Source organism: Maniola jurtina, chromosome 26 (assembly GCF_905333055.1).
Source record: "Maniola jurtina chromosome 26, ilManJurt1.1, whole genome shotgun sequence".
Classification (NCBI taxonomy): domain Eukaryota; kingdom Metazoa; phylum Arthropoda; class Insecta; order Lepidoptera; family Nymphalidae; genus Maniola; species Maniola jurtina.
In genome coordinates, this window is record NC_060054.1 from 1332082 (window position 1) to 1353656 (window position 21575).

A 21575-nucleotide genomic window follows, 5' to 3' on the forward strand; every position below is an offset into this window, starting at 1 on the left:
AGAAACTTCTTTTGCGAGCCTCTGGAGTAACGCTTAGCGATTTACAAAAACACTAAGGCTGAGATCTATAGAGTGCACTTTGACTTTGTTCAGAATTAAAACGAGACAGCGTTATACCGCTGTGGCATAAATCTGTCTCGTTTTAACTGAAACTTTAGTCTAAGCAAAGTCTAAAGTGCGGTCTATAGATCTCAGCCTCAAGGTAGGACGTAGGTAGGTAGGGACATGGGACTCAGTGCGTAGAACAGGTTTGTCTAGTCAAAACTATTTTATCCTGAAATCGGGTTTGGGCGGCAACACAGACGTAAACACTTTCACTTTTACGTCAAAGGATCATCTTCGTTTTATTAATAAAGCTGGCTATTTCTGATAATGCGTTGGTGTCGTGGCCTAGTGGGACAGTTTGGAGAAATATTTGGCCAATGATTGGACCAATATTTGCGCGTATGCCTTGTAATTTCACGGTTGATCGAACTTTGGAAGGTAAATGAAAATCGAAACCATAATATTGAAACTGAGTAGTCGGAATATAAAAACTTTAATAAGCCTACCACTTAAATCCATACTACTTAATCCATAATCCATATCCATACTTCCAGCGACAGTGTCTCGTCTTTTTTAGGGTTCCGTTCCGTACCTCAAAAAGAAAAACGGAACCCTTATAGGATCACTTTGTTTGTCTGTCTGTCTGTCTGCTACCTTTTCACGGCCCAACAGTTTAACCGATTCTGACGAAATTTGGTACAGGGTTAGCTTATATCCCGGGGACGGACATAGGCTACTTTTAATCCCGGAAAATCAAATAGCTTCCGCAAATCATCCGCTTATAACCGATTTGTATGTTTGGTACCGAGATAGCTTGCGTCCCTGTAATTGATATAGGCAACTTTTTATCCCGGAAAATCAAACAGTATCCACGGGATCTTTAAAAACCTAAATCCACGCCGGAAATCGGTTCAGGCGTTTGAAAGTTATCAGCTCTTTTCTAGTTACTGTAACCTTCACTTGTCGGGGGTGTTATAAATTTTTAATTTACACTTGTTTCACGTCTTTCTTTATCTCGTCTCATCTCAACCTAAATCATAAATAAACAATAATATGTTCGTATTATCGTCTGGCGTGTGCTATGTTTATTGTTTAGTATTTGCCACTGAGCGATGAGCATCGCTATCGCAGACGCGGTTTTATGACGGACATAAAACAAAGATGGCGAGAAATGACTCTTAGCGCGCTGGTTGTAATATTTTTATTGCTACTTCTTATTGTAATTATACTAAGCTGCTTGGTAGTTTTGAAATGATCGCACACTTACGCAAAAGCCGCAAGAGGTGCAAGAGCCGCTCTTAAAATGAGTCAATAGAACAGAATAGAATAGATTTTTATTCAAATAAGTGTTTTCAATCGTCAAAATACACATCTCTCTCTCTCTGGAGTGCGCAACTAATTTGGTGGCGGCCGCATTACTCACTGGTGGCGCAACCACGAAGTATAGAGTTGTTTGGCGTCTCACTCACTTGACAACCAGTTGCGCTACCAGGCACGCCTCTCCCGCATACTACTTGTGCGTGATAATATCATTCGCATGTGCTCGCTATTGATGTGAGCGATTTTTCTTATCCTGGTGATTCTCGCTTGGTACTAGACACCACAGTGGCGCCGCCATAGTATCCTAGTATATTGGCAAATGGTGACAGCATGGTTGGTTGCATGATTGGCTAGAGTCTGCCCGTCTTGGCTTGGCTCTAGGGCCCCAAACCAGGGCAGAATAGCCAATGAAATCCCGGCTTAAAGAACTTCACCAGGGCACTCAGATGCCCAGTGCCTCACTTGTGTAAGAAGGCCATGCCTAGAGGCCCGTGCCGCTGCTTGGCGTTCCGGCCAATCGAAGAAGTCCCGCACGACAAATTGCATGCGGCGCTTGATGTAATGTGCGCCGAGCTTTATGCAGATAATCGCATGACATCACGAGATTTGGCAAGGACAGTCGGCAATAACAGTTTAATTTAGCTCTTCATTTGATATCCACTTCGAAATAATTTGATCCATCCGCTCATTTATTTTTGCAGGCTTCGAAATTCAAATAATAGAGCCATTTTAATTTTTAATAGGCCACTTTTGGCATTTCATTGTAATTTGTAATTATTGCTGGTCGATTGCGGAAAACCTTCATAATAATTACCTACAATCGCTATTCTTGTTGTAACCATGCATTGTATTAGCTAATAGTGGGCGAGCGTCAACCAATCATGTTGCGGCTACAATTAATGTTAACGTCAATGCCCAACAACGCCATGATTATCGCGATAATCAACGCGTTAAACTGAGTGGTCACATTTGAACGGTTAACGTCTAAGTTAAAATTGTCTAACGCCAAACGACATTGTGAATGTCGTTGTTCATTTCCGTGGCTACATATTTTACACTAGCTGATGCCCGCAGCTTCGCCCGCGTGGATTGGTCAGATCCCCTGCAGCATCAGGATTGAGGAGTTGGACTCCAAATTTTTTATGAAACAATGTCGCAAAGTTCCTCTATCGATTAAAAAAGAAATGACGCAAATCGGTTCAGAAATCTCGGAGATTTCGGTGTACATAGGTAGAAAAACACAACTCCCTTTTTAAAAGTCGGTTAAAAAAGTAGCCTATTTTACGCCCTGGTCAATCCTCTACTTGCCTGTGAAAGTCCCGTCAAAATCGGTTCAGCCGTTCAAAGATTAGCCTTTTCAAACAGACAGACAGACAGACAGACAGACAAAAATTTTAAAAACGTGTGATTCAGTTATGGTATCGTTCAAATAACCATATGAGCTTAATATGAGGTAGTTATTTCGAAATTACAGACAGACACTCCAATTTTATTTATTAGTATAGATTTAACGGGAAAACGCCGTTGAACATCGCGTTGGTGGCCGTTAATGTGGCTGGGACATCAAAGGTGATTGTGATCGTGACATTGTAGCACTCATTCTGCCGCAATCGAAACCCAGATCTCTTAGAGTTTAGAGAAATAAATAATTCAGTACTTTTGATAGCGTAGATATCTAAATATATTTAAAAAAAAAACCGGCCAAGTGCGAGTCAGACTCGCGCACTGAGGGTTCCGTACTCGGGTATTTTTTCGAACATTTTGCACGATAAATCAAAAACTATTATACATAAAAATAAATAAAAATCTGTTTTAGGATGTACAGGTAAAACCCTTTCATATGATACCCTACTTGGTATAGTTATCTTATTTTGAAAATTGAATGATGTAACCTCAAATTCGCGGTTTTTAGATTTATTCCTGTACTTATGCTATAAGACCTACCTACCTGCCAAATTTAATGATTCTAGGTCAACGGGAAGTACCCTGTAGGTTTCTTGACAGACAGACGGACAAAGTGATCCGTTAAGGGTTCCGTTTTTCCTTTTGAGGTACGGAACCCTAAAAAAGGAAAAGGACTGACGGACTGACTGACTGACTGACTGACTGATCTATCAGCACAGCTCAAACTACTGGACGGATCGGGCTGTTTAGCATGCAGCTACTATAATGACGTTAGACATCCGCTAAGAAAGGATTTTAAACCCCCGACCCAAAAAGAGGGGTGTTATAAGTTTGACGTGTGTATCTGTGTATCTGTCTGTTGCATCATAGCTCCTAAACTAATGAACCGATTTTAATTTAGTTTTTTTTGTTTGAAAGGTGGCTTGATCGAGAGTGTTCTTAGCTATAATCCAAGAAAATCGGATCAGCCGTTTGAAAGTTATCAGCTCTAGTGACTGTAGCCTTCACTTGTCGGGGGTGTTATAAATTTTTAATTTACACTTGTTGAAAATTCAACTTCTAAGGGGGTAAAATAGGGGTATGGTGTAGTCACAGACTAGTCAGGGTGTGGTCCACGCGAAGTGGCGGGCATAACCTAGTCTATACATATAATAAAATTGTAGAAAAGTGGTGTCTGTACAATGGAAATATATAAAAACAAGTAGCAGGGGTTGTTATTATATCGATGCCGAACCCGAAATTGTAATTAATTTTTTTTTTGTCTGTTTGTCTGTGTGTTTGTGCACGCTAATATCAGAAACGGCTTATTCGATTTAGATACGGTTTTCACTAATATATTGTAGTAAGCTTCACTTAACATTTAGTGTTTATTTCATGTCAACGGTTCATAAATAAAAAAGTTATGTCAATTTAAAGAATCACGGCGAACATTTTTAACGTACAGAGTATATGCTGCCCGAAAAGTCACTATTCCACGCGAACGAAGTCGCGGGCACAGCTAGTTCTTAATATAATGTCTAGACCGAAATAGCCTGTTTAGTGTTTATTAGCATAGATTCATCATTATGTTTGTCAGCGGGTCTGAATGTGTAACGCTGATTCATTCCGATGACGATGGATGACGTCTTGTTTTGGCCGTGATTCGTCAACTCTACCTTTCCCTTTTAGCTACTGAAGGTGTGATGACGAAGAATGGTCGTTGACCGAACCTTCCATCTGTCTGTCAACGGGCTGTATCTCATGAACCGTATAGTATAGCAAATGGCATAATATTATTGTAAACTAGTTTATGCCCGCGACATCGTCTGCCTGAATTTTTAAAAATCTCATACTCAGGAACTGTTTGATTTTCAGGGGCAAAAAATATGTCGCTCTCCAGGCCTTTAACTATACTCATGTAAAAGATCACGTCAATCCGTTCGTTGCTCCATTACGACATGATTGAAGGAAAAACCAACTAAGGAAAATAAACCAACAAACAAACACTTTCGCAATTATAATATGGACCTGATTGAATATTTGAAAAGAGTGTCCGCCGAGTTTCTTGCTGGCTCTTATCGGTAAACTTTCCAACCGAGAAGAACAAGCAATAAACACGGAAATGCCTTTGCATTCCGAACCAGGCAACAGTGGTAAGATTCTTTTGACGATACAAAAGCACTTGTAAAAGTAAATATTAGGGTTCCGTACCCGAAGGGAGCCAACTGGACCCTATTACTAACAAGATTCAAGATTCAAGATTTTTTTTTTGCAGAAACATTTTTTTACAGTGAGATGTTATTAAGTACATATTGTCCAGTAGAAATGTTTCACCTTACATAATCAGGCATGCAAAATTTGTACAAAGTCATTATTTAAACTATTCTTTGAATTCATTAAACTACATTAAATATATCACATGTCAAATTCATATGTGATATGATGTCAATTTATACATGTGTGTATAAATAAACACTGTGTTGTCTATCCGTCCGTCTGTCTGTCAGCGGGCTGATCTCGTGAACCATAATAGGTAGAGACGTGAAATTTTCACAGAATGCGTATTTCTGTTGCCGCTATAACAACAAATACTTACTAAAAATTTCAAAATTGCTGCCACGAAATTTAAAAAGTTAAAAGATGTTATTTTCTTGTACGGAACCCTTCTGGTGCGAGCCTGACTCGCACTTGACCGATTTTTGAATAAATAATCCATTTCTTAACTAGCAAGTAGAACAAGTTGATTCAATCATTGCACCACCAGTCGTAAATAGAAAGACATACAAGTGTTACGAAACCATATTATCAATTGCATATTATTATCTGAACCACTCTACTATTGTTTGTGATACGTTCTTTATAATATGGGTTAAGTGGTTGTTGATATTAGCTTTGTAGAGTGGTATAGCCACAGCTCACGAGAGAAACTTATGACCAAAACGTCGAATCTTCACCTACAATGGTAGGCGTCAAATGTCACCTACATTTGACGCTAGGTAGGCAACTCACATATACATATACACATACTTGTGTCTCGCAAATAGTTACGAAACCATATCAATTACATATCTCTACCACTCTACTATTGTTTGTGATACGTTCTTTATAATATGGGTTAAGTGGTTGTTGATATTAGCTTTGTAGAGTGGTATAACCACAGCTCACGAGAGAAACTTATGACCAACACGTTGAAGCTTTACCTACAATGGCAGGCGTCAAATGTCACCTACATTTGACGCTAGGTAGGCAATAGTCACATACACATACTTGTGTCTCGCAAATAGTTACGAAACCATATCAATTACATATCTGTACCACTCTACTATTGTTTGTGATATTATGTTCTTTATATGGGTTTAGTGTTTGTTGATACTTAGCTTTGTAGAGTGGTATAACCACAGCTCACGAGAGAAACTTATGACCAAAACGTCGAATCTTCACCTACAATGGCAGGCGTCAAATGTCACCTACATTTATATCTCTACCACTCCACTATTGTTTGTGATAGGTATGCTCTTTATATGGGTTAAGTGTTTGTTGATACTTAGCTTTGTAGAGTGGTATAGCCACAGTCAGGGTTGATATGATTTAAATCACTTGATTTTAATCAGTAAAAATCATTGATTTAAATCAATAAATTTTTACTGCAACCAAATCAGTCAAAAATGAATAAATCGTACAGAAAACCGCGCCGACTGATTGGTGGGTAGCAATACACAATATAAAAAAATGTATAATCGAAGAAGAAATGGATATAATCAAGCAACTTGCTGAGTGCAGTTGCTTCTTCCGCTGGGGTCGAAAGAATTTTTTCGGCGTTCAATTTAATTCACAGCAAAATCCATACTAATATTATAAATGCGAAAGTGTGTCTGTCTGTCTGTCTGCTACGTTTTCAGGGCCAACCGCTGAACTGATTTTAATGAAATTTGGTACAGACTTGGTATACATCCTAGGGAAGGACATAGGTTACTTTTTATCCCGAACAATCAAAGAGTTCCTACGGGATTTAAAAAAATCGAAATCCACGCGGGCGAAGCCGCGAGTATCCCCTAGTAAGAAATAGGTTAGGCACCGAGAAGGCAGCCAAGTTAGTCTTCCTGTTGAAGGACTTAATTCTAACAAATAAATACTTTCTAATAGGAACATATTCTAAGTCTATTAATATGTACTAGTAAGTAAAGTAACTGCGACTGTGGTGGAACCGAAATGTTCCTTTTATTTTTCGGAACCTAACTGTTAATTTGTTTCACAGGACATCAGAAAACGAAGTGGAGGACTCACCACGGGAAGAGCTGACAGACCTCTACGAAGATGACGAAGCCAAGAACTACTACAGGGACCTGGACGTGAACAGAGATGGCGATGAAGTTGATGCAATGGCCGTCGAGATGTTCTCTTACACCAACCCGGGGGACAGGCGCCGGTTGCGACGACAGGCTGAAGGTAACTTTCGCAATTCATCTCCCATTTTTAGGGTACCGTACCTCAAAAGCAAAAATGAAACCCTTATAGGTTCACTCTGTTGCCTGTCTGGCCGTCTGTCTGTCCGCCTGGCTGTCTGTCAAGAAAACCTATAGGGTACTTCCCGTTGATCTAGAATCATGAAATTTGGCAGGTGTGTAAGTTTTATAGCACAACTAAAGGAAAAAATCCGAAAACGTAAATTTGTGGTTATATCACAAAAAAAATATGTGTTCATGAACAAAATATAATTGGTATTTTCAATTTTTAAAGTAAGATAACTATACCAAGCGGGGAATCATATGAAAGGGTTTTACCTGTACATTCTAAAACAGATTTTTATTTATTTTTATGTTTAATTGTTTTTGATTTTTCGTGCAAAATGTCCAAATTCAAATTCAAATTCAAATGTTTTATTCAAAGTAGGTACAAATGTACACTTTTTGAACGTCATAAATAAAATAATTCAATCAGAAAACATAAAATATAAATTAATTGTACAATTTTAAGCAAGGTAAATAAAGTAAAAATAATAATTTTAATGTAATGTTAACGTTACGTAAATAATAATTTTAGTAAAAATAATAATAAAACTTTTTTTTTATGTCCGCTGGTTTTAAAGGCGAAGAACCTAGTTGATATAGGTGGGTTGAGTGAATACCCCTGTGGTCCGCCGCCCTACCGGCAAGCGATTTAGCGTTAGGGTACGACGCCGTGGGGTTTTGGTTTAATAAAAACTTGGCTGGGAAGCCTGCAGCAAGTATTGTTGCTAAAATGAGTTACCGAGACAGTGGACAGTTTCGCTTCTGCCACCTTAATTTAATGCACGATATAAACGTATCTTTCTTTTTCTTTTATCAGGTGACAGCTCAAAACCTGACAACACGACTGAAGATGCGAATGCAAAAAATCCTCCGAACAACGAGACAGCGCAAAATGTTAGTGAAGCAAGCAGCGGGCCGGTTATAGGTATGTAACCACTGTTCGTGAAGTGAAACTTCTTAGCGAATCAGTAGGCAGGTTTTTTTTTTTTTTTGAAAGAAAGAAAGAAAGCTGATTTTTTTTAAAGCTGTGCCATACATTACCAGTTATACCTACGGGTTAGGTTATCCCGGCGCCTCTAATACTTGAGCATTAAGGTCTAAAGACCTCAAGCAGAAGAAGCGTCGGAATAAACTGTGTCATGTGTGGTACAACCCGAAAAAAAAGAATATCAGCCATGTTAATCATGACTAATATTCCCCTTTCCTTAATAAGCGTAATAGTGCTAGGAGCAGGTACGACAATAATGCAACGGGTGAGGGTTCGAACCGTCGACCATTCGGAATTTAGCCCGCTCCTTAACCGTTGAGTTATTGAGGACTAGAGGATGCCCGCGACTTCGTCTGCGTGGATTTAGAATTTTATAGATCCCGTGGGAACTGTTTGATTTTCCGGGATAAAAAGTTATTTCGATTACAGCGACGCAAGCTACTTCGGTTCCAAAATTCATACAAATCGGTTAAGTGGATGCATCTTTAGGAATCCCGCGGGAAATCTTTGATTTTCCGGGATAAAAAGTAGCTTATGTCCGTCCCCGAGATTTAAGCTAACCCTGTACCAAATTTCGTCAGAATCGGTTACACTGTTGGACCGTGAAAAGGTAGCAGACAGACAGACAGACAGATAGACAGACAGACAGACACACTTTCGCATTTATAATATTATATAGTATGGATTGATCATGATGATAAAAAGTAATAAGGTGTAAATTAAAAATTGATAACACCCCCGACAAGTGAAGTTACAGTAACTAGAAAAGACCGAAAAGAACTGATAACTTTCAAACGGCTGAACCGATTTTCTTGGACTATTCCGCGCCTACGATCCAAAGTATCAGAGTTTTCCAAAACATCATTTTCAAATAAATAATTATGTATCAAGGCAACGTCCATCTTGACAGCTTGACATTTGTCAATTGACATAATATTATGAACCTAACGGTTATGTAACCTTCTTTTCTACAAGAAAACTAGAAAAGAGCTGATAACTCTTAAACGGCTGCACCAATTTTTTTGGATTATAGCTAAGAACACTCTCGATCAAGCCACCTTTCAAACAAAAAAAACTAAATTAAAATCGGTTCATTCGTTTAGGCGCTACGATGCCACAGACAGATACACAGATACACAGACACACAGATACACACGTCAAACTTATAACACCCCTCTTTTTGGGTCGGGGGTTAAAAAGAAAATAGAAAGAAAGAGATGACCAAGTTTTTACTTTTTTTTACAGTAGAAGGCAGCACAAAGCTAAGAGTGATGGGGCTAAGGGTGGAAGAGGCTGCTAAGGAACCAAAGTTGGTGGAAGAGATGATACCCTCAGTGTTGACGGAGACGACCTTCCATTTAAGGCTCTTCGGGGAGGGCTTCACCAATGACACGGTGATCGCGTTCACGCACCACGCCGCGAAGTACGGGACCCCATGCTACCACCTGCTGAATGGAGAGTATGAGGTTAGTTGGATGGCTTCGGCCGTGGCTAGTTACCACCCTACCGGCAAATCCGTGCCACCAAGCGATACAGCGTTCCGGTACGTTGCAGTGTAGAAACCTAAGGGTTTAATAACAAACTGCCATACACCTTCCAGGTTAGCCTGCTTCCATCTTAGACTGCATCATCACTTACCACCAGGTAATATTCCAGTCTGAATCCAGAATTATGATACCCTGACCCTGATGATTTGTCTGAATATTGGATTATACCCTGGATTAACACAGACTGCTTTTTATCCCTTAAAATCAATGAGTTCCTACAGGATTTTTAAGAACCTATATCCATGGGAAGGAAGTTGCAGGCATCAGCTAGTGATAATATAATTTTAATTTGTACGTCTTTGTATGGCAGATTGTGGCTCGAAACGAAAAATTGTAATTAAAAAGTAATTTATGTACCTACCTACAATCAGCAAATAAATGATGATTTGGCTGCATTTAGACCTAGTGGCAAGTGCTGATGCAGCCTATGATGGAGCGCGCATGCCTAAGAAACACCTATTGACTCTTGAGTTAAAGTTATATTCGGGTATGTAGGTATTACCACGGTTAAGCCGGCTCGTCCGCAAACACAAACGGCGTCGTCTCACTGGTGTTATTGCTTAACAGATATCAGTAGCTGACCGAGAATCAGGATTATTCAAGCTCGAAGCTCCCCCTCCAATTGAAGGTTACCTGTTCTACGTGTGCGCGAAGAGTTCTCCAAACGAAGACTTCGTCCACCAGGGCAGCGAGCGGTGGAAGATATTGGGAACCCATAATAAAATGCTGCCGTTGTGGGCTTCCCTCATACTGATTGTGATTCTGCTGATGCTGGCTTCACTGTTCTCTGGCTTGAACCTTGGACTGATGGCTTTGGACCGAACTGAGTTGAAGATCATTGCTAATACAGGTAAGAACATTAATCATTAAACTAACTGACTGACTATTAACAAACACCTGGGTTTAGAAACTTGACAGGAGATGTAGAAAGTACCAGGAATCAATAAGATGCTGCCATTATGGGCTTCTCTCATTGTGATTCTGCTAATGCTGGCTTCACTGTTCTCTGGCTTGAACCTTGGACTGATGGCTTTGGACCGAACTGAGTTGAAGATCATTGCTAATACAGGTAAGAACATTAATCATTAAACTAACTGACTGACTATTAACAAACACCTGGGTTTAGAAACTTGACAGGAGATGTAGAAAGTACCAGGAATCAATAAGATGCTGCCATTATGGGCTTCTCTCATTGTGATTCTGCTAATGCTGGCTTCACTGTTCTCTGGCTTGAACCTTGGACTGATGGCTTTGGACCGAACTGAGTTGAAGATCATTGCTAATACAGGTAAGAACATCAATCATTAAACTAACTGACTGACTATCAACAAACTCCTGGGGCCTTACTCCATGGCTTAAAGTAGCATTTTTAGGGTTCCGTAACTCAAAAGGAAAAACGGAACCCTTATAGGATTACTTTATCTGTCTGTCTGTCTGTCTGTCCGTCAGGAATAAGTCTGAACACCGTGAATTTGTGATTAATCATTTAAATAAAAAATTAAAATATGTTTCAATTTTCAAAATATGATAACTATACCAAGTGGGGTATCATATGAAAGGGCTTTACCTGTACATCCTAAAACAGATTTTTATTTATTTTTATGTAGGTATAATAGTTTTTGATTTATCGTGCATAAACGGTTTTTTAATATAAAACTTGTATGAAATTGTCAGAACAATATTGAAACATTATTTATTTAAACGGTGGTAGTAGGGCCCCTGGGTTTAGAAACTTGACAGGAGATGTAGAAAGTACCAGGAACTCATAAGATGCTGCCATTATGGGCTTCCCATCCCTAATACTGATTGTGAAAAATAATCGGAAAAATACCCGACTACGGAACCCTCAGTGCGCGAGTCTGACTCGCACTTGGCCGATTTTTATTTATATAGATTAATATATTATATTTTTTTCGAACAGGCACAGAGAAAGAGAGAAAGTACGCGAGAGCCATCATGCCGGTCCGCTCGCACGGCAACTATCTCCTTTGCACCATCCTGCTGAGTAACGTGGCGGTCAACAGTACCTTCACCGTCATCCTGGATGACCTGACGTCAGGCCTGGTGGCCGTCATCGGGTCAACTCTGGCTATCGTGTTCATAGCCGAGATCACTCCACAAGCCATATGTGCCAGACATGGCCTGTTCATTGGTGCCAAGAGCATTTGGATTATGAAGGTAGGTGGAACTGATAACAGGCTTAATCGACTCGATGCCAGGTTTGATTGACCTGACGCCATGCCAGACTGACCTAAAGGCAGATCTGTTCATGCCAGCCCGCTCGCACAGCCACTATCTCCTTTCCACCATCCTGCTGAGTAACGTGGCGTTGAAAAGAGCAACCGCCGAGTTTCGTGCTGGTTCTTCTCGGTAGGAAAGGCATTCCGAACCAGTGGTAGATGCTTTTGATGATTCAAACGTACTTGTAAAAGTCTAATTGAATAAAAATATTTTGAATTTGTATGGTGAATATGTAACATCTATACTAATATTATAAAGAGGAAACCTTTGTATTTTTGCGTGTTTGTATTGAATAGGCTCAAAAACTACTGGACCGATTTCAAAATTTCTTTTACCATTACTTAGACTTTAGAGGGATTCTTCCGAATCCGTATAGGCTATATTTTATTCCGGAAAATAGAAAAAATAAATGTCCACCCGTGCGAAGCCGGGGCGGCTCGCTAGTGCTTCTATATAATAGCTAATAAAGTGTAAATTCCACCAGATCGTGATGGGCATCTGTGCGCCGCTGGCGTGGCCGACCAGCAAGCTCCTGGACTACTTCCTCGGCGAAGAGATCGGCACGCATTACAACAGGGAGAGGCTGAAGGAGCTGGTCAAGGTTCGTTGTTCTTCTTATTTAACCCTGATTGGCTGATGATGTTTTTGACGTGACAACGTCTTATAATTCGATAGAGCCGGCTGCACGCACGAAAAAACATGACTAATGCGGCGTTACCTCGCTCTGAGGCGTTCCATGTAAGGCTTGAAGTGCAAGCGAGAGCGCGGAACGAGCGATAAAGAAGCACAGTCGGCGTTTGTTGTCACGTTCAACTATCGTCAGTAAACCGACTTTACAGACAACCAATTTTTTTTGGGGTTCCGAACATCAAAAGGAAAAACGGAACCCTTATAGGATCACTTTGTTGTCTGTGTCTGTCTGTCCGTCCGTCCGTCCGTCCGTCTGTCGTGTATGTCTAGAAAACCTATAGGGTACTTCCTGCTGACCTAGAATCATGAAATTTGGAAGGTAGGTAGGTCTAATAGCACAAAATGTCGAAAAAAATGCCCGAGTACGAAACCCTCGGTGCGCGATTCCGACTCGCACTTGGCCGATTTTTTTAATTCTTATACAAGTTAGCCCTTGACTGCAATCTCACCTGGTGGTGAGTGATGATGCAGTCTAAGATGGAAGCGGGCTAACCTGGAAGGGATATGGCAAATTAAACCCATATCCCTTTGGTTTCTACACGGCATCACATCAGAATGCTAAATCGCTTGGCGGCACCGATTTACCGGTTGGGTGGTAACTAGCCGCGACCAAAGCCTCCCACTAGACGAGACCAGAGATTTAGAAACTATAAAATTCCAAACTCGTTTTCGGATTTTTTCCTTTACTTGTGGTATAAGACCTACCTACCTATCTGCCAAATTTCATGATTCTAGGTCAACGGGAAGTACGCTATAGGTTTTCTTGACAGACACGACGGACAGACAACAAAGTGATCCTATAAGGGTTCCGTATTTCCTTTTGAGGTACGGAATCCTAAAAATATTGAATACTTATTTCTCTAAATTTCTAATTTATCCACAGATAACAAACCACGTGAACGACCTAGACAAAGAGGAAGTCCAGATCATATCCGGTGCCTTGGACCTGCACAAGAAGACTGTCAGGGACGTGATGACGAAGCTGAAGGACTGCTACATGCTGCCCATTGACAGCATCCTGGACTTCGAGACCATGACTGAGATCGTCAAGTCAGGTAACAGTCAAAAAAAATTTTCAAAAAAAAATCAGTCTAAAATTGACAAAATTTTGGAAAAATCCAGGTATAGGAGTAGCTAGGTACCGAAGCAGAGGCGTGCACAGCTTTTTGTAACAGTGTATGCACTAAAAACTCGACAAGTGTGAGTCAGACTAGTGCATCGAGGGTTCCGTACTTGGGTATGTTATCGACATTTTGCACGATAAATCAAAAACTATTGTGCATAAAAATAAATAAAAATTTGTTTTAGAATGTACAGATAAAGCCCTTTCATATGATACCCCACTTGATATAGTTATCTTACTTTGAAAATTTAAACACATTTTAATTTTTTTTAATGGTGTTTCACAAATTCACGGTTTTCATTTTTATTCATTTACTTGTGCTATAAGACCTACCTACCTGCCAAATTTCATGATTCTAGGTCAACGGAAAGTACCCTATAGGTTTTCTTGACAGACACGACGGACGGACTGACAGACAGACAGACAGACAACAAAGTGATCCTATAAGGGTTCCGTTTTTCTTTTTAAGGTACGGAACCCTGAAAATTGCGAAACCGGCAGAATTTCGTGATTCTAGGTTCACGGGAAGTACTCTATAGGTTTTCTTGACAGACACGACGGACGGACGGACAGACACAGACAGACAACAAAGTCTATAAGGGTATAAGGCTATAAGGGTTCTGTTTTTCCTTTTGAGGTACGGAACCCTAAATTCCCCATTAATTCCCTTCCAGGTTACTCCCGTATCCCAGTATACGAGGGTCACCGCGGCAACATAGTGACGGTGCTCTTCATCAAGGACCTCGCCTTCGTGGACCCTGACGACAACACGCCACTCCGCACGCTCTGCCAGTACTACCAGAACCAGGTCAACTTCGTCTTCGAAGACGTCACCTTGGATGTGATGCTGAAGCAGTTCAAAGATGGTAAGAGTAAGACCCAATCTCACCAACTCTGTTTGTTAATTTGACATCATGTCAAATGGTTTAACAGACTTCATGAAAATGAATGTTCCACCACACTCTAACAAGGCATTAACTTCCTTAACAAGGCATAACATTTAATCACAGGTTTATAGAGGTCTGTTAAATTTGTAACAGTTCTTTTATTATGTCAAGTGTTTTATGTGTTAAGTGTTCTACATTATTACTGTTGTAGCATTGACAATTATTTTTTTTTACCCGACTACCGCAAAGCCAAATGGAAGGGTTATGATTTTAGCAGTCTATGTATGTTTGTATCCAGATTCTGTGTGCTCCACCGTAGCGCGTAAACTACTGGGCCGGTTTTGATGAATGAGGTGTCAATTGATTCGTTGTAAAGGTCGGCGTGACATAGGCTAGGTATACTTTATACGAAAAAATTGACCTAAAAAAATGGGGGACTCCAAAAAATTTTTATACTATATCTATCGCTACCTATTTGCAGTTCGCGGGTAGTAGGCGGGCTGTTTAACTTAATAAATAATCTTGTGACTTTAGTGGGTAGCGCAAGATTATTGACATCTTTATTTCCTGTTAGTTTCCAAGGCAAAAAGTATGCTTTCAGCTTTTATGAAACAACGAAGGTCTGGCACGCACTGGCTTTCTTTACTACGAGAAAACGTGTGATAATTTTTTTAATCTGCTAAAAATAGGTCAGTTCTTCCTATTTCAAAATTCAGGTGTTTCGCCGGAACTTCGTGTAAATGTAAAAACATACAAACATTATGAATGTACAATTTGGTATGATTAATATCCCGACCAGACGGCTGGGCGGGTTTATTTATACGCCACCATAAGTGGGGCGTTCCAGTAAAGCTCATGTTTGAGATCTATCTATACATATTATAATAAAATTGTAGAAAAGTGGTGTCTGTACAATGGAAATATATTAAAAAAAGTAGCAGGGGTTGTTATTATATCGATGCCGAACCCGAAATTGTAATTAATTTTTTTTTGTCCGTTTGTCTGTTTGTCTGTGTGTTTGTGCACGCTAATATCAGAAACGGCTTATTCGATTTAGATACGGTTTTCACTAATATATTGTTGTAAGCTTCACGTAACATTCAGTGTTTATTACATGTCAATCGGTTCATAAATAAAAAAGTTATGTCAATTTAAAGAATCACGGCGAACATTTTTAACGTACAGAGTACGTACTACACGCCTCGCGCCTGAGCGTCTGTGGCTATATAAAGCGCGCTGATTCCACGCGAACGAAGTCGCGGGTACAGCTAGTATTAAATATAACTTGTTATAATATTATGAAAAACATTTGATAGAATATTATGAACAACGGAAAATACCTTATAGGTTTCTTGACAGACACGACGGACAGACAGACAGACACACAACAAAGTGTTCCTATAAGGGTTCCGTTTTTCCTGTTGAGGTATAGGAACCCTAAAAATTATCACCTTAGGATCAAAGTGGGTAAAATACCTACCCTGAATTCGAAACATAGTCATCTCCTTTTGGTTTTTCTCCTGCAAAAGTTTGGTTTTCCGTTGTATATATTTTTGTGCTTTAAATTATTGTGTTTGTATTATATTGACCTCTCTCCCTTGTTCCAGGTCACAAAGGTCACATGGCGTTCGCTCAACGCATAGACAAGGAGGGCGACGGTGACCCAGTGTACGAGACAGTGGGACTGATCACTCTCGAAGACGTGATCGAGGAGATGATCCAAGCCGAGATCGTGGACGAGAGTGACGTCATCAGTGAGTATACCGCACTATACACAACGCACGGTGACGGTACGAGATAGTGGGACTGATCACTTTCGAAAACGTGATCGAGGAGATGATCCAAGCCGAGATCGTGGACGAGAGTGACGTCATCAGTGAGTATACCGCACTATACACAACGCACGGTGACGGGACGAGATAGTGGGACTGATCACTTTCGAAAACGTGATCGAGGAGATGATCCAAGCCGAGATCGTGGACGAGAGTGACGTCATTAGTGAGTATACCGCACTATACACAACGCACGGTGACGGTACAAGATAGTGGGACTGATCACTTTCGAAAACGTGATCGAGGAGATGATCCAAGCCGAGATCGTGGACGAGAGTGACGTCATCAGTGAGTATACACAACGCACGGTGACGGTACGAGATAGTGGGACTGTGATAATGAGACGGGTTTGCCCGCGAAATTCTTTAATCAAATTTAAAAAAAAAAAGGTTTTTGCAATTTGTAAACCAATACGACAACGTTGGCTTATGGCATTTTAATTGCGACAATGGCAGTATCATCCTCACAGGTTTATATAAAAATCTTTATTCGAAAGGGTCCACCTTAACCAAATTAAATTTGAATTTCGCAGGCAGACCCGACTCTTGCACCTTATGGCTACGCAGAAAGGTTTATAGTCCAAGAGCTAGTACATGTTTAATGGTTTCCCTCGAAATAATAATCTCAGAGCCAACCTATATAGTAAGTTGAGAAATAAAACATTTCATACAAAACGGAAAATCTTCATTTATTAACTCACAAATTGGTTGATACTAGAGCTAATTTCTTAACCGTCACGACCCAAATCAAATCAATCAAATAAACAGTTTTTCTTTCTTATGCTTCTACGGCTTGCACGCCATTGTTTCCGCCTCCTGGCCTGTTCTCCGCTGGCGGCCGCTGTACCCGCCATAGAAGAAGTCGCCTGAATATGGGATCCAGCTGAAGGGTTTTGCATATTTCCAGACACTGTTTCCCTTGGTGGATGCTACGTTTAAGCATTTTTTTTTAAAAAGAATATTAGCCATTTGAATCATGACTAACATTCCCCTTTCCCCACCAACTAAGCGTAAGCTTGTGCTAGGAGTGGGTACGACAATAGGGTAGGGTTTGAACCGCCGACCTTTCGGATTTCAGTCCGCTCCTATAACCGTTGAGCTATTGAGGCTTCAAATTAGGCATTAGACTTTAGAGCCTTTTACGTTATGTTTATTGTTTGCTCGCAGGTGACAACCGCACCAAGAAGCGTCTACTGCGGCCAATGAACAAGCTCCACGACATCGCGGCGTTCGCGGGCCACCAGCACCAGCGGGTCCACGTCTCGCCACAGCTTATCCTGGCCACCTTCCAGTTCCTGAGCACCAGTAAGTATATCCCTCTTGCCTCGACCTGAGGCATGACTTGATGCGACCCGAGGCATATATTGTATGGCACATAAACTCTCAACAAGCGATGAACGTCGCGCCCCGAACTGAGGCATGCCTTACAAAAATGCCTCGAGCCGAGGCAGCGTTGCAACTTTGCCTCAACCCGAGTCATGGATAAAAAATTCTGCCTCGCCCCATAAGCAAGAGTAAAACATCGTGCCTCAACCCGAGGCATGCGTCGCAAATTTGCCTCAACCCGAGGCAAGCGTCAACATGCAACATGTGAGCACCAGTGAATATCTCCCGGTTGCCTCGACTTGAAGTATACTTAGGTTCTTGCCTTATAACTTGGCCTTGACTCGAGGCATGTGTTGTATATCGTGCCTGGACCATTGAACGTCGTTCCTCGTCTTGAGGCAAGCGTTTTTGTAGGTTTTGAAGTATAGATTATAGTTATTTGTTCAACAAGATAGCAAAGTTCATTTTTGTTGCGAGTGCCTAGTTTGAACCCCGAGCGGACTAGGGATCCTATAATAGAATCACGAGCGCAGCGAGTGACTTCAAGTTAAAATCCTGAGTGTAGTTTGGGATTCAAAGGCACAAGAAACAAAAACTTTGCTATTGTGTGATACATACAACTTTTCATCTAAATAGCTAAAGAATACAAGAAGTGAAAAAACTGATTTTAATTGTTGAAAGTCTAAGTAAGTAAGTTAGTAGTAATTTAATTAAATAGTGAAATAGAGAATTCAAAAAGTTTTATGAAATAAAATGTTAGCGTATGAAGATTTCGAACTTTGAACTTGAGACAACACATTTTCGCACTCAGTGAGCAAAAACGATTTTTGTTCAATGGTTTTAGACAGCAAAGGCGCTCTTTTCGAGCTAGTGAGGTAAAAGTAACTATTATCACCAGGTGTGGATCCATTCCGTCCGGACATGATATCGGAGACGGTGCTGCGTCGTCTGCTGAAGCAGGACGTCATCCAGCACATCAAGGACCGAGCTGATAAGGACAAGAACGACCCTAAGAGATATGTCTTCCAGGAGGGAAAACCGGTGAGTCTAGGTTTAGAGTTCCGCACCGATCAGTAAAAACCCCGCCAAGTCAGATTACATGACATTTTGCACGATAAATGAAAAACTATTGTGCATAAAAATAAATAAAAAATTCATCCGTTCGGAATGCCGTTCCTACCGAGAAGAACCAGCAAGAAACTCGGCGGTTGCTCTTTTCAACTATTCAATTTACAATAATATGCCATACTATACAAGCAATTGCACCCCCGCGCATTGCTGGAGCGAGTCAAATCCATGCTTTTTTATCATATACACTAGCTGATGCCCGCAGCTTCGCCCGCGTGGATTGGTCAGATCCGCTGCAGCATCAGGATTGAGGAGTTGGAATCCAATTTTTTTATGAAACAATGTCGCAAAGTTCCTCTATCGATTAAAAAAGAAATGATGCAAATCGGTTCAGAAATCTCGGAGATTTCGGTGTACATAGGTAGAAAAACACAACTCCCTTTTTGAAAGTCGGTTAAAAAAGTAGCCTATGTTACTCCCTGGTCAATTCTCTACTTGTCTGTGAAAATCCCGTCAAAATCGGTTCAGCCGTTCCGAAGATTAGCCTTTTCAAACAAACAGACAGACAGACAAAAATTTTAAAAACGTGTGATTCAGTTATAGTATCGTTCAAATAACCTTATGACCTTAATATGCGGCAGTTATTTCGATATTACAGACAGACACTCCAATTTTATTTATTAGTATAGATAATCTTCGATTGTATAATATGCTTTTTCCTTTATTTTGAGTTACGCATTACATGGCCCAGATATTCGAGCTTTCTCCTTTGCACACATTTGAGTAACTCGGCTGACATCTCCCTATTATTATTTCCTCATTCCTTTTATAAGATTACTAAATAATCATACTCTTGGAATACTTTTGACGTGACAACGTCTTATAATTCGATAGAGCCGGCTGCACGCACGAAAAAACATGACTCAAGCGGCGTTACCTCGCTCTGAGGCGTTCCATGTAAGGCTTGAAGTGCAAGCGAGAGCGCGGAACGAGCGACAAAGAAGCACAATCGGCCTTTGTTGTCACGTTCAACTATCATCAGTAAACCGACTTTACAGACAACCAATTTTTTTAATATGAAGTAATGTTTAAATTTTTATTTTGTACACAGGTGGACTACTTCGTGCTGATCCTGGAGGGTCGCGTGGAGGTGACGGTGGGTCGGGAGAACCTCGTGTTCGAAGCCGGACCCTTCACGTACTTTGGGGTTCAGGCCCTCACCCAGAACGTTGGATTAGGTAATTTTATTTACATCTTTATCGTTCTCTACTCGAAGGGTACCGACGGGATTCTATTGCTAAGACTCCGCTGTCTGTCTGTCTGTCTGTCTGTGAGCGGCCTGTATCTCATGAATCGTAATAGATAGAGAGTGGAAATTTTCACAGAATTCTTTTGCTGCTACGAACAATAAAAAACTCAAAACGGCTGCCATATGAATTAAAGAAAAACAATCTTGTACGATGGTACGGAGCCCTTTGAGTTTGAGGTCGACTCGCTCTTGACCGATATTTTATGCTTAGTTTCATCTTCTCAACTGAGACTTAAGGCGCAACGCACATCTGCAGAGTGGAGCTGAGACGTAGCGTCTTTATTGATAACAGCTCAAACTCAACCCGTGTACAGTACTACCACTTTTATAAGTGGTAGTATAGTCAAAGGCCATAAATCGCTTAGCACCTTAATGATCATATTCGCGTGGCACGGTTATGCACATGCGTTAGGTGTGTGGCCTGTTTATAAGAAAAGGTCATAAGTACGATAGGTTTTTGAAGCAATAGTTTCGCGGAATTGCTAATCGAATTCTGACGCTGACCGTACCTGTTCAGAAATCTTATTTTTGAATGGTAGGAAAATACCAACGCTTAATATCCATACTCTGTGACTCATGTTTTATAATATTACAGCGGAATCCCCGGCCCCATCGACGCTGGGTTCCCTCCAGAATCTGAACATGGACTCCATGCTGCGTCACACCTTCGTTCCCGACTACTCCGTGAGGGCCATCGCTGAGGTCTACTACCTCACCATTAAGAGGTAACAATAGTGCCGTAATAGTACATTACGATACAAGTGCGCAAAGTAAACAATTATAGTCGAGTTTTGAAAGCAATTAAATTAATGCCACTTTACATCCTTTAATAATAATTTATTTGTTTTACCCTTTTTGTATTTTGCCCCTTTTTGTGTTTGTAGAATTTAACATTAATCAACTAGTAATTAGTGTAAGTGGCATTGCCGTTCATGATGATTGATAAAATAAGTAAATAAATAAATTAGCAAATTAACTAATGCCCGCGACTTCGTCCGCGTAATTTTTTAGTTTTAAGTATCCCCTGGGAACTCTTTGATTGTCCGGGATAAAAAGTAGCCTATGTTACTCTCCAGGTCCTTAACTATACCCTGTGGTATAGTATACCCATGCAAAACCCATGCAATAAAGCCGATTAGCCATTGCAAAGTCATTGAAGAACAAACCAAGAAACCAAAAAACGAATATGTATACTGTTTACAAACACATAACTACCCATTTATAATATGCGTTGTGATTAATGATTACGATACAAGTGCGCAAAGTAAAAAATTATACTCGAGTCTTAAAAGTTTGAAAGCAATGAAGT

At 40.5% G+C, this 21575-nt stretch overlaps 1 protein-coding gene across 3 annotated transcripts in view; it reads left to right on the forward strand.

Moving 5' to 3' along the window:
* LOC123878770 (unextended protein-like) overlaps window positions 1–21575 on the forward strand; it is a 38244-nt gene that overhangs the window by 13130 nt on the left and 3539 nt on the right. For 2 of the 3 annotated variants that reach the window (XR_006798875.1, XM_045926076.1), the window contains exons 2-14: window positions 7004–7194; window positions 8074–8181; window positions 9490–9710; window positions 10359–10641; window positions 11713–11969; window positions 12517–12633; window positions 13606–13777; window positions 14520–14711; window positions 16340–16486; window positions 17731–17868; window positions 18788–18930; window positions 20069–20195; window positions 20862–20991. Coding sequence is in view for 2 of the 3 variants with exons in the window: in XM_045926076.1 (XP_045782032.1) it covers window positions 7004–7194; window positions 8074–8181; window positions 9490–9710; window positions 10359–10641; window positions 11713–11969; window positions 12517–12633; window positions 13606–13777; window positions 14520–14711; window positions 16340–16486; window positions 17731–17868; window positions 18788–18930; window positions 20069–20195; window positions 20862–20991 (2226 nt within the window). In the remaining variant the exon portion in view is untranslated. The remainder of the gene's footprint in view (window positions 1–7003; window positions 7195–8073; window positions 8182–9489; window positions 9711–10358; window positions 10642–11712; window positions 11970–12516; window positions 12634–13605; window positions 13778–14519; window positions 14712–16339; window positions 16487–17730; window positions 17869–18787; window positions 18931–20068; window positions 20196–20861; window positions 20992–21575) is intronic. The other variant, XM_045926078.1, reaches the window with a different exon arrangement.